The sequence below is a fragment of the Pseudorca crassidens genome, chromosome 18, assembly GCF_039906515.1.
Source record: "Pseudorca crassidens isolate mPseCra1 chromosome 18, mPseCra1.hap1, whole genome shotgun sequence".
In the NCBI taxonomy this organism is placed as follows: domain Eukaryota; kingdom Metazoa; phylum Chordata; class Mammalia; order Artiodactyla; family Delphinidae; genus Pseudorca; species Pseudorca crassidens.
This window is the reverse complement of record NC_090313.1, coordinates 79253841-79267499: the sequence shown is the minus strand read 5'-3', so window position 1 is coordinate 79267499 and position 13659 is coordinate 79253841. Positions and strand designations below refer to the sequence as shown.

Here is a 13659-nt window from a genome sequence, read left to right as displayed (position 1 = left end):
TGTGGGGCATAATCCTTTTGCAGAATCCTGTTTGGGAACAGGAGGGGAAGAGCATCATGCTTTTGTCTTTGAGCCACTTGATTTGTTGACGGCAGCTCAGGGAATGAGTCAGCGTCTTAAATATTTCCCACTTTTCTAATCTTCCACATCTTCGGGTTTGTGAGCCCCTCTTCCTGGAACACCCTTCCCCTTTTGTCAAATCGATTCATCCTTTTCCCGTAAACCGAGCTCAGACGTGTCTGGAATACCTTTCCTAGTGTCTCCACCCCTCCATTCCTGTATTTCTTCACTGCGGTTCTTACACCTAACTCAGTTTACAGGTCTGCTTCCCCTCGAGGGCAAGAACTGTATTTTGTGTGTCCTGGTAGCCCTGTACCAGACGTAACGTCTCACACGTTGTAGACATTCGGTGACTGTTTGCTGCGTGTGTTGTGGAATAGAGGGTTTCCCCCTTATTTTGGGGAGCCCTTCACGCTGCTTTGCTGAGAGGGTCCTCCAGGGGGGCCTGACAGGCTGGGTTTCACATCCTCTCTCACCACTCCAAGCAGAAGGACTGTTTTATAAATCAGGGTTTAAAAAATGTTCTGCTTGAAGAAAGGGATCTTCTGCTTTAATAATTTTATTTTTTAATTTTATTTTTTAAAATTATATATTTATTTATTTGGCTGTGCCAGGTGTTAGTTGCAGCATGCGGGATTTAGTTCCCTGACCAAGGATTGAACTCCAGCCCCCTGAATTGGGAGCATGGAGTCTTAACCACTGGTCTGCCAGGGACCAGGGAAGTCCCAGTATTTTTAGATTATTTGTGTAAGCCAGTGGCTTTGAAACCTCTTTGAACCAGACCCTCAGTGAGAAAACGACGCAGCACCGCCTTGCCCTTGTTATGCACAACCCTTTGATACCTTTTCTCTTCTGTTATTTGAAAGGTCATGACCCTCAATTTCGAAAGCATTAGTCTTGGTGCAGTGGGCTTTGGTAGCAATAGAAATTGGGCTCAGGTTCTTACTTGGCAGTTTTCTACTTGTGCGATTTATTTTTGTATCTGTGACATGAGATAATGCCCGTCTTTCAGGGCTGTGGTGAGGACTCAATGTGCTCATGCTTACAGGAGTTGGCACATTGCCTGGTGTTTAGTAACAGTAGATGTTCTGTGTGCCCTGAGCAACGGATCCACGCAAGTCTGTTCAAGTTTGTACACAAAAAATTGAATATATTCTCAAGTTCTGTAGAATTTTTCTCACCATCAGAGCATTTAAGATGAAAAAATATATAGAAACGATTTTGCCTGTTACAAACTGAAGTTGTTTTATTAATTTTAAAATGAGAATTTTATTTAAAATACCATAAATAATTAGACGTGGCAAGAGGCTAATGAAGAATTGGCTGATAAAACGGGTTTGGAACTGAAGAGCTCTGTAACTTAATGCCTGTGTTGGAAGGAGTCAGGTGCTCAGTCCTACAGAACACTAGGGGCACTTTTAAACACTTTTGAAAAGTCACAGTTAAGAAAACCTAGATATATTAAAACAAAATAAAATAACCGTTTTTACGCTTTACTTTATAGGTGTGTTGAAGTTGTGAAAGCTTCTCAGTACGTAGAGCTGGCAAATGATCTGGAAATAAACAAAGCAATTATGTACCTGAGACAAAAGGACTTTAATCAAGTAAGTTTAAAAAAATGTTTAGATGGAAGTTAATGTTAACTGGTCAAAGCGATAATACTGTGAAACTCCTTTCTAGATTACTGTTACCTGGGATTATTCTGAAGTTGAATAATATTTTTATTTCTACCTTAACATAATTTCCTCTAATATATCATGGTTTTAATTTTGACCTGTTTGTCCTGTTTCATTTTTTTTGGCCGCACGGCATGTGGGATCTTAGTTCCCTGACCAGGGATTGAAACCATGTCACCTGCAGTGGAAGCGTGGAGTCCTAACCACTGGACCACCAGGGAATTCCCCTGTCCTGTTTCTTAAAATATAAACGCTTGCCATGTAAAACATGGCTGCTAAATGACTAAACCGTATTCTAGTCCAGAGGTCAGCTTTCCCCAGAGGTTTTCGAAGTGTTTCCTGAAGCTCAGAGGCTGTTCAGAGTCAGGGTTCGTACACGGGCAGTGGGGGAGGCCAGGAGCCGGAGCAGCAGCCTGGTGCCTGAGCAGCTCTCCTGGCATCTGTTTTACGTGTTTGGTTTACTCATTGACGTTGCGTTGGGCACGAAAGGAATCTGTCACTGGTCCCACCACTGTCCTGCCGCCTGGGGTGGGGTGAAACGGTGCTCCCCTTCCACAGTCTGCCTCACAGGAGAACAGAAGAACAGCTTTTTAAAAGGGGGCGGGGATCACAAAGGAGAATAGAGAATGAAACTTGATACCCTAGTTTATAAAACCAGTGGTTAGTAGCATATATGCCTGCAATGTAGAAAACTCAGCTCTTCCGCGTTTAGACCCAGAGAGTGAGGGCCAGAGGGAGCCCCAGTGTCTTTCCTCCACGCTCTCCTGAGCCAGTTTTCAGGCTTTCTTCCTATTTAAGACCTTCTGTTTTCCTGGAGACAGTAGAAGTAACTGACCCCTTTTTCGGGGAGGAGGGAGAAGGGCATCTGCCCCGAGGACGTGAGCGAAGGGGAAGCAGCCCGGTGCCCATGGCGTTGTTGTGTCGTGAAGGCTAGGGCAGCACACTGGCTGGCCCACGGTGTGTATGGCTTCAGCGTGCTTAATGATTGTTTGTAAAGCATAAAAAGACTTTCTAGGTATCTTTGTGTCTGTTCTGCCATTTGAGCATCACACCCTTGGGCATTAAAAATGCCACAGATGAAACTCTGATCCTGTTGGGATGCTGAAAAGTAGAAGTGAAGTGAGACAGATTGGTCTTTGCTATCTTGCTGGAGTCATCTGTGGACCAAGAAAAATAAGTTCGTGTCTGTGTGAGAAGTACTGTTACAGATGACAAAATAGAGAAAGCCGTTTTCCGAGTTTTCTGTTGATACTTTTAAATGGTCTTTTTAGAAAGGTTTAACACTGTATTATCGTCCGTGTTTTAAAGGTGTGTTCACTAAGGAATAAACCCGCTAATTTTTTCATATTTAAATTCATTTAACCCAAATCATATTGTTTGCTGCTTTCCTAGCTGTTCTCATTCAAAATATTCTTTGTTCCGTTTGCCTATATACAATTTTAATATCAGTTATTTTACTGATGTTTTAAAAATGTAACTTCTGCTTTCTTTTACATCGCTGCTTTTACTTTGTGTTTCTTTTGTTGTGTATTGTAAGTATGACGAGGTAGGTGTAACACAGTCGCAGTTTGGAAGGAACACTTTTAGGTTAAAAAGGATTGGATTGACTTAACTCATAAGGATCATTGATTAAGATGCTTTATTTATTTATTTATTTATTTTTGGCTGCATTGGGTCTTCATTGCTGCACGCGGGCTTTCTCTAGTTGCGGCGAGCGGGGGCTACTCTTCCTTGCGGTGCACCGGCTCTCATTGCGGTGGCTTCTCTTGTTGCGGAGCACGGGCTCTAGGCGTGCGGGCTTCAGTAGTTGTGGCGCGCAAGCTCTAGAGTGCAGGCTCAGTAGTTGCGGTACACGAGCTTAGTTGCTCTGTGCCACGTGGGATCTTCCCGGACCGGGGCTCGAACCCACGTACCCTGCGTTGGCAGGCGGATTCTTAACCACTGTGCCACCAGGGAAGCCCGAAGATGCTTCACTTACAACTTGGCGTAATGTTGTAAATGTTTTTCAAAAAAAAATGCTGAAATTGGAATCTCAGAGTATGGTTTTTTGTGGTGATAGTGTTGTTTTGTAGCAGAGAAAGAACTCCACTAAAGCCACAGGTGGATGGGGTGAAGGCCAGTGGTGGTGGACAGACATACCCAGAGGAAAGCTGAAGCCCGTAGCGGACGGAATCAGCCAGGAAAGAAAACCCAAACGGAGATTTGTCTATTTTCCTAATTCTTCTTGGGGAAAAAACCCCAAACTAACAGTGTTTATTTTCATTATTTGTTTTGCCATTTACAACTAAATTTTATTGTGAACTTTTATCTGTTTTCTTTATAAATTGATTTACATTATTTTACTTTTAAAAACAGAAATATTAGAGATGCATTCATTGAATGTGTAAAGAACAGTATGAAAACAGCCTATTTCAAAGCCAAAAATACCTGAGAATGTTCCTTTTATTAGAATATTTAGCCTTTTCAGGATAGTTGTAGTTTAGAAGCTTAAAATTTGAAATATGTTTTTACTCTGTCCATGTTTTTAAATGAATGTTTTAAGTTCTAAATATTTTTGTTAATTCTTCTGAGTAATAGCTTTGGGTTGCATTGTTCTTTATGTATTGTTTGGATTCGTAGCAATCTTTTTTTTTTTTTACACAACTTTATTCTTTTTTTTTTTTTTAGTTAATTAATTAATTTATTTTTGGCTGTGTTGGGTCCTCATTGCTGCGTGTGGTCTTTCTTTAGTTGCGATGAGCGGGGGCTACTCTTTGTTGCAGTGTGTGGGCTTCTCATTGCGGTGGCTTCTCTTGTTGTGGGGCACGGGCTCTAGGCGCGTGGGCTTCAGTAGTTGGAGCCCGTGGGCTCTAGATCACAGGCTCAGATGTGGCTCACGGGCTTAGTTGCTCCGCGGCATGTGGGACCTTCCCAGACCAGGGCTCGAACCCGTGTCCCCTGCATTGGCAGGCGGATTCTTAACCACTGCGCCACCAGGGAAGCCCCCAGGGATTCGTAGCGATCTTGTGGGGAGAATAGATTTGGTGTTAAACGTAGTCTTAAAGTATTGTTATCGATGAGCCACAGATTAACAAATATCAGCATTTTAAGATCCAGCCCCCACATTTCCTTGACTGTAATATGAACAGCTGCTTTGAAAGCAGCGATATAAACTGATAGCGTTCTGTTTTTAAAAAATTACCATTGTCGTTAGTTTGCCTTCGGTTCTGCTTTATGGATGTCAGAAATATCAGAGAGCAGCCTTCTTCCCCTCTGCAGTCTACTTGAGTCAGAGGATTCAGTGGATATGTGAGTTATGCCTATTCACGTGCCTTATATTTAATTAATTAATTTTTGGCCATGCCACACGGCTTGTGGCATCTTAGTTCCCTGACCAGGGGTTGAACCCACGCCCTCAGCAGCAACAGCGTGGAGTCCTCACCACTGGACCGCCAGGGAAGTCCCCACTTGCCTTATATTTTAAATTAGCACATACATTTATAGTGACACAATCTGAAAGTAAAGATAAAAACATCTCAATTCTTATTCAATGTGAAATGCAGCTTGTAAAGCTTAGAGGCTCGGAAGAGGAGCTGGGGGTTGGGTAGGGTTGGTGAGGTAGCTTCTGCAGGGAATCACTTCCAGGTAAGTTTTAGGAGCTTCTTGTTATGGAAGAGCCTTCCAAGAAAGAAAGTGAGAAAGGGGCTCTCAAGATGGACGGTGTGGCGTTCGGGTTTTTCTCTTCCAGAATTTACTTTGTGGGGTTATAAACTAATGGTCTAGAAACTTCCAACAGTTTTCTCTCGAGTAATCAAGACCCTTTAAGAGAGCAGTTCTTTACTGCGCTACGACCCCGTGTGCAGGTCTCCTGCCCTTGGCCGCAGGGGAGTCAGGTGCTCGGTGGCCCGGCTCAGGGCTCGGACCGCACTGCGTCCACCGGCTCAGGGTTCGGACCGCACGGCGTCCACCAATCCAGGGTTCGGACCGCACGGCGTCCACCGGCACAGGGCTCGGACCACACGGCGTCCACCGACCCAGGGTTCGGACCGCACGGCGTCCACCGGCACAGGGCTCGGACCGCACAGCGCCCACCGGCACAGGGCTCAGACCGCACGGCGTCCACCGGCGCAGGGCTCGGACCGCACGGGCGTCCAGCAGCAGCAGCTGCGGCCCCTGCAGAAGCTGAGCAGGGCTTTGCTTGGACACAGCTGCTCCCCAGGAGCCAGCGGCCAAGCATTTTCTATTCAGTAAATGTAGTGTAAAGGAAGGAAGGAAAAACCACGTCTTTTTCCTGTTTCTGGTACCTCTCAGTAACTTCTAGGTGGAGAACTCATCCACCTCTCGTGCAAGGAGCCTGGCATCCCAAGTGTCCTGCCATGTCGGGGCATCTCAGACTTGCCAGGGGGTAAAAACGTGCTTTAAATTCCTCATGGCTTCAGAGTGTAGTTACATTTGGATCTGTATCAGGTCACTTTGTGACGCTCCCAGAATTGCTTTCTATCCCAGTTTTGAGAATTCTTTTTCACAAGTACTGATAATCAAGTGAAATTCTCATCTGTCATCTGTTTTCCTGAACACGCTAATCACCCCTCTGCATTCCCTGGTCTTGTCCCCAAACTGAAGCCTAAATGCTATCATATTACAGAGGTAATAACTGGCAGACATTTCATTTTTAGGCTGTAGAGACCTTAAAAATGTTTGAAAAAAAGGACAGTAGTGTGAAGAGTGCAGCTGCAACCAACCTCTCATTCCTGTATTATTTGGTGAGTTCTGCTTTTCATGACTACGTTGGTACTGTGGTATTTTTAGGTTGCTGCCCAAGGAGGGGCTCTGGAGAAGTGGGGTGGAGAAGGACAGCACGGCTGGGTTGGTCTGCGGGCCGCTTGGGTGGTGCATGTGAGCGCGAGGCCATCTCAGAAGGAGGACAGAGGGAGGACCTGTGGAGCTGATCTCAGATGGGAATCAGGGTTAGAGGTAAAATGCGTGGTTGCCTCTGTAGAGGTTTAAGCTTTGATGGTAGATGCCATGGACGGAATGGTTGTCTCCCCAAAATGCATCTTTGAAGCCCTAACACCCAACGCGACTGTATTTGGAGGTGGGGACTTAGGGTTAGCTGAGGTCATGAGGGGAGCCCCCATGATGGGATTAGTGCCTTTATTAGAGGAGAAGGGGACCAGAGCCCTGTGCCCTGTGAGGACACAGCAAGGAGGCCATCTGCAGATGTGGACGTGGGCCCTCACCAGATACCAGGCCTGCTGATCCCCTGGTCTTCGACCTCCAGCCTCCGGAACTGTGAGAAGTAACTGTGAATTGTTGAAGCCCCGTCTCTGGTACGCAGACAGCAGGCGGTGTCTCCAGGGTGTGAGCAGGGCGCAGGGCTGGGGGCTGAGGAGGCCAGAGTGCAGAACCGTGGAGGAGACAGGAAAGGAACTAGCAAAGCATGACGGCTTTCGGGGGGCAGGCATCGTGAGAGCGGAGAGGAGGCACAAGAGAATGAAGGCCCCCGGGGTGGGGGGCGGGGGAAGGCTCAGCCAGTGCAGCCGAGCGAGGCTCAGCCCACCCTGCAGGATGGTCCGCTGGAGCAGGGCTGGGCCTTTGCACCTGCAGCTGCCTGTGTTCTCCCCCCTCCCCCTCCCCTCCCCTCCCCTCCCCTCCCCTCCCCTCCCCTCCCTTCCCCTCCCTTCCCCCCCTCCCCTCCCTTCCCCCCCTCCCTTCCCCCCTCCCCTCCCTTCCCCCTTCCCCTCCCCTCCCCCCACCCCAGCCCCTCCCCTCCCCTCCCCTCCCCCCACCCCAGCCCCTCCCCTCCCCTCCCCTCCATGTGCCGCTGCTCTGCCCTCCCGGGACCCTGAGGTCATCCCCTCACAGCTCTCCAGTCCCGTCAGCAACCCGTCACTGCTCTTCTAAGTTGTGCCTGAAGCTTAATCTAAAAGACAGTGTTACATGGTTTAGTGTTTATGACACCAGCACCCCGCTCTTAGGGAGTCCACACAGATACTTGTATGTGAATGTTCAGAGCAGCGTTATTCATGATAACCAGGAGTGGGTGGAAACAACCCAGGTGCCCATGAACTTGGTGGAGAGGTCTGTGGGACTCGGATGCCCTCTGTGGTCCACAGCCCAGCCCGGCGCGGATCTGGGTCCTCTGCAGGAGGAAGAGCTGGACATGGGTGGGGAGCGAGGGTGAGCTGGGCGGGGGGGGGGCGACACTGGGAAGGGCCTTCAGAGGGTAAGGTGCCGCCACACGTTCACATCCACGGCCACTGGACAAGGACCACGGGGGGGGGGGGGGGGGGGATGGGAGGTGGGAAGCAGTGCCCCTCCCTCAGCCACGCCCACGAGGCACCAGCAGCTACGCTATGAGAGGCGCGAGGCCCTCGCGGCACAGGTGAATGCCAGCCCAGCCGTGTCCTAATTAGGCACTGGCGGTGGGGACGCAACGGAGGCGTGGACTGTGGCGATGCGGTACCCACCGGCCATGCAGCCAGGGTGACGGGGCAGGAGGGTAGTGGGGCCTCTAGCTGTGTGGGTGCCATAGGTGTGGGGAGCTCCCACCTGCAGTCAGTGGGTGCTGGAGATGGAACCGCTGCTATGGAAGTGGTGGTGGTGTCCAGACCATGACTGCGGAGCAGTCGGTTGTAAGAAACTTCGTGACAAGTAAAACCTTTTGTGGAGTGAGTCCAGCGAGACCAAGATATGTAAACTATGTGCTTGTTTATCCTGTCTGTAATCTCAGAAAGTCCCTTTATCATGTCTGTAATCTCAGAAGAGGCAGAAGGGGTACAATGAACTTCAAATAATTTGTATATTTTTGTACTTTAGGAGAATGAATTCTCACAAGCCAGTAGCTATGCAGATTTAGCTGTGAACTCTGACAGATATAACCCATCAGCTCTTACTAATAAAGGGAATACAGTTTTTGCAAATGGTGACTATGAGAAGGCAGCTGAATTCTATAAAGAGGCTCTAAGAAATGATTCTTCTTGTACTGAAGCACTTTATAATATTGGTAAGTGAAACAGGCAAAATTGCCTTTTGTTTTTTTTTTTTTTTTTGCTTATAAAGCTCCAATTCATTGAGAGGAAGAGTTCCTTGCAACAAAAAGTTGAAAAGAAGACTCTTGGATTATAGACTATTTTTAATGGAATTAATGACTCAGAATCTGGACGCTTGTGAGATTTGGGTAGATGTAGCCGAAATTCCCTCTAAAAAGACTTCCAGGTTCCTCCCACCGTGGTATGAGAATGTTTCCCGAATTCCTGCTAATACTGGATATTATAATTCAACTTTTGCCAAATTGATAGGTGGGGAAAAAAATCTCATTTTCTTCCTTTTTTTCTTTTATAAATTTTTTTATGTTTGGCTGCGTTGGGTCTTTGTTGCTGCGCACAGGCTTTCTGTAGTTGCGGTGAGCGGGGGCTACTCTACTTTGCGGTGCGTGGGCTCTAGGTGCATGGACTTCAGTAGTTGTGGCACACGGGCTCAGTAGTTGTGGCACGTGGGCTCAGTAGTTGTGGCACATAGGCTTAGTTGCTCCGTGACATGTGTGCGATCTTCCTGGGCCAGGGCTTGAACCTGTGTCCCCTGCATTGGCAGGTGGGCTCTTAACCACTGCACCACCAGGGAAGTCCCTTCCTTTTTAATTACAAACATATTTCAAACATTAAAAAAGAGAGAGAAAAAGCATACCTCTGTACCTACCACCTATATTTAACACATTTTTACATTTTGTTATTTTTACTTCAGATTTTGTCTTTAATAAACTGTTAAAGACCTGAAGGCTCACACCACCCCATCCCTCCCCTGCCTGTCAGAGGTCACCTGACCCCCATCGTGTCCCCCTGTCGTGCCCCCCCGGTTGTGCCCCCCCCGTCATGCCCCCCCGGTCGTGCCCCCCCGTCGTGTCCCCCAGTCATGACCCCCGTCGTGTGCCCCCGTCGTGGCATCCCCCCGTTGTGTCCCCCTCATCTCCCCCACCCCCACCCCATCATGAGCTCATGCTGTTGCAGACACATGTTGATGCAGTGCAGGCTCATGTCTTGGCTTCAGTGAAGTTTCCTCTGAAGGTTTCTTCTCCTGCTTCTTTGGTTGGCTTGTTCATGTTATCCTCTCTTTACTGTGACGATCTTTCCTCCTTGTCTGATGAGCCTGGCCTTCTCCTCGTATCTAGGAGTTTGCAGCTGAGGCGGAGTGGGACCTTCGAGGCCTGCCCACTCCCCACCATGCACCGTCTGTCTCATTGTGTCCTGAGGGTGTCCAGGCAGCTGGATCTCTCCTCCCCGGGCTGGGCTGGGTGGGACGGGAGGGGCAGGGGGCATTAGCAACTCTACCTGGCACTGAGGGGTTAGGAGAAGAGGGGTGAGTATGGGGGCCTGGGGGGCACAAGGTCACTCACCAGGCCTCCGTCCATTTGACCTCTTCATATGTTTAAATGCCTCTCTTAGTCCGTCGCTTAAGGGAGCTTTATAATTTCTTCTGTGAAACAGAATTTTTCTATTTTTTATGTAGTCAAATTTGGTTTTTGAAAATTTGTGGCTTCATTTGTTTATTACTTTATGAAGCCCTTCCCTACCCCAAGATTACAAAATCATTTTCCTTTCATGCTTTTATAGCTTTGTTTTTCTATTTAGTTTTGAAATAAAAATTGAATTTATTTGAAAAAGGAATAAATTCAAGAGAGGAATGTGTGGGTTTTTCGTCATGTGTAATCACTTGTCCTGGCACTGTTTATTACTTGTCCCTTAGTCCTCCTTGAGTTTGTTTATTTTTTTTAAATATTTATTTATTTATTCATTCATTCATTCATTCATTCTGGCTGCGCCTGGTCTTAGTTGCAGCATGCATGCAGGATCTAGTTCCCCAACCAGGGATCGAACCCAGCCCTCCATCATTGGGAGCACTTTTTTTTTTTTTTTTTTTGCGGTACGCAGGCCTCTCACTGTTGTGGCCTCTCCTGTTGCGGAGCACAGGCTCCGGACGCGCAGGCTCAGCGGCCATGGCTCACAGGCCCAGTCGCTCTGCGGCATGTGGGATCTTCCCGGACCGGGGCACGAACCCGTGTCCCCTGCATCGGCAGGCGGACTCTCAACCACTGTGCCACCAGGGAAGCCCGGGAGCACAGACTCTTACCCACTGGACCACCAGGGAGGTCCTAGTCCTCCCTGACTTTAACTGAATTCTGTAACCCAGCCCATTTCTGAACTGTTTGTGCTGTTCTTTCAATGTTTGTCATTCCTGCTCCCCTCAACACTTCAAAACATACACTAAAGCTTTCATGATTTAGTGTCTGCCAAACATTAGTGGAATTTCCTGCCCCTGCCTTGTTCCTTTTTTTTTTTAAATTGTGTTTATCTTTATTTTCTCTTTTGGATGAATATTTACCTATATTTAAATATTCATTCTGTTACTTTGAGAAAATTACTGCCAGTACCGGTATTTATAGCTTACCTTTCTTTCTCTTCCTTCTTTGTAAAGGCCTTACCTGTAAGAAGCTAAACCGGCTTGATGAAGCTTTGGACTGTTTCCTGAAACTTCACGCAATCCTAAGAAACAGCGCCCAAGTCCTTTACCAGATAGCAAATATGTATCTTATGTGAAAAACTTAAGGATAGTTATTAATTCACTCAGTTGGTGATTGAGTACCACTTATTAAATAAGCTTAACCAGTGAATTAATTGATGGGGGTATATTTTAAAACCTGACTATCAAATTAATATGTGATGAAAATATGATTTGAGTGATCCTGTTTTAAAGGGTCATTTGCATTATAGGAGGAATTATTTAGAAGTTGCAACTATTATTAATTTTTAGACATAGTAATTGAAGTAATTGGGTATCATGTCGAGTCCACACAAGATGTTCATTGAGCATAATTTAGACCCTTTAGGGAATTCCCTGGCGGTGCAGTGGTTAGGACTCCTCGCTCTCACTGCCAGGGCCCAGATTTGATCCCGGGTCAAGGAACTTAAGATCCCACAAGCCATGTGGCACAGCCAAAAAATAAATAAATAAATAACGATAATGATGAAAAAATTTTAAGTATTGTCTCCTGTGCTTCTGGTAGGGTAGATAAAATTTTTTTGATAAAAAATGTTAATTTAAGAGCAGATAGCAGCATAGTTATTTCTTTTAGCCTTTTTGTTTTGTCCAGTTCATTTCTCTGAAGGTGCCAGTGTCATGACCTGCTGGTGCCCAGTTCCTGATCAGTGTGGATCCAGTCAAGCAGTTGTTGTGTTTGAGGCTGTTTGAATACATTTCCTTATTTTAATGTTTTTCTTATAGTATCACATTTGTCATCATTAAAAGTAGAAGGCTCTTCTTTTTTTTTAAATAAATTTATTTATTTTATTTATTTATTTTTGGCTGCATTGGGTCTTGGTTGCTGCACACAGGGTTTTTCTAGTTGTGGTGAGCGGGGGCTACTCTTCATTGTGGTGCACGGGCTTCTCATTGTGGTGGCTTCTCTTGTTGCGGAGCATGGGCTCTAGGCGAGCAGGCTTCAGTAGTTGTGGCACACGGGCTCAGTAGTTGTGGCTTGTGGGCTCTAGAGCACAGGCTCAGTAGTTGTGGTGCACTGGCTTAGTTGCTCCGTGGCATGTGGCATCTTCCTGGACCAGGGCTGGAACCCACGTCCCCTGCATTGTCAGGCGGATTCTTAACCACTGCACCACCAGGGAGGCCCCAAGGCTCTTCTTTTTCAATGAAACTTTGGATTGGAATATTTTCATGTCATTAAGGCAGCTAATATAAATAGTAAGTAATCAATAAGTACTGGTGTGAATAAATTATTTGAGTGCATGCAGAGGACTTACTAGGCATTAAAGCTACAAAAAACTGTCTTGGGCTTGTAATGTAATTAGGGAAAACTCACCAGAAAATACATGGAAACCATTCCTTTAAAATGTTGAACACTTAAGAGAGGTGGAATAATTGAAACACAGCACTCAGGCTTTTTTTTTTTTTTTTTTTTTTTTTTTTTGCGGTACGTGGGCCTCTCACTGTTGTGGCCTCTCCCGTTGCAGAGCACAGGCTCCGGATGGACAGGCTCAGCGGCCATGGCTCACGGGCCCAGCTGCTCCGCGGCATGTGGGATCCTCCCAGACCGGAACATGAACCTGTGTCCCCTGCATCAGCAGGCGGACTCTCAACCATTGTGCCACCAGGGAAGCCCCAGGCATTTTTATTAAGGACAAATTTTGGACAAAACTTTGAATAAAACAGCACACTATTAATTCTACTAGTGTGGCCGTTGATCTTAGTGGGTAGTAATGAAGTAAAAGGAAAAGCAAGATGTGTGTGTGTGTGTGTGTATATATGTGTGTCCCATATACATATATAGGGGACAGAAGTGTTACTGACCATTTTTCATCCTCATCCCTGACGAAATCCAGAGTAAACAGTATTAAGTAGCACATTAGTATAGACTAAGAAATATTTTTATGAAATGTTGGTTTTAGGTTTGCTTATTGATCAATGAATTTAGAAAAATTGTGTTATCCTTCATTGAAATTGTCTAAGATACGAGTTAATGGAAGATCCCAATCAAGCTATGGAATGGTTAATGCAGCTGATCAGTGTTGTTCCAACTGACTCCAGAGCTTTGTCTAAACTGGGAGGATTATATGACAGTGAGGGGGATAAATCCCAAGCATTCCAATATTACTATGAGGTGGGTGTGCAGTCTTGCCTTCCTTCTGCTTTTTAGCCTTTTATGAATTGTTATAAAAAAAGACAGCAGGCCTTTTAATTTTTAAAAATTATAAATGCTTATTAGCTTTTAAATAAATAATTTAAAATAAAACATTTGTGGAATATAAAGTTAGTTTTTGATTATTTTAATAAAAGGTAAAATAAAAGGTACCAGTGCATTTTTCTCTTGAAGGGTGATTTAATCCCTTTTGAGTCTATTGCATACTTAATTTGACTCAGATCATATATCAGTACATCA

The 13659-nt window shown here is 46.0% G+C and overlaps 1 protein-coding gene across 9 annotated transcripts in view; it reads left to right on the top strand.

The window, feature by feature from the left end:
• The window catches only part of IFT88 (intraflagellar transport 88), a 75785-nt gene that overhangs the window by 40517 nt on the left and 21609 nt on the right, over positions 1-13659 (top strand). For 7 of the 9 annotated variants that reach the window (XM_067713804.1, XM_067713800.1, XM_067713805.1 and 4 more), the window contains 5 exons: positions 1565-1664; positions 6392-6478; positions 8535-8721; positions 11187-11295; positions 13230-13380. In XM_067713804.1, the coding sequence (XP_067569905.1) occupies positions 1565-1664; positions 6392-6478; positions 8535-8721; positions 11187-11295; positions 13230-13380 (634 nt within the window). The remainder of the gene's footprint in view (positions 1-1564; positions 1665-6391; positions 6479-8534; positions 8722-11186; positions 11296-13229; positions 13381-13659) is intronic. The other 2 variants (XM_067713802.1, XM_067713807.1) reach the window with 2 other exon arrangements.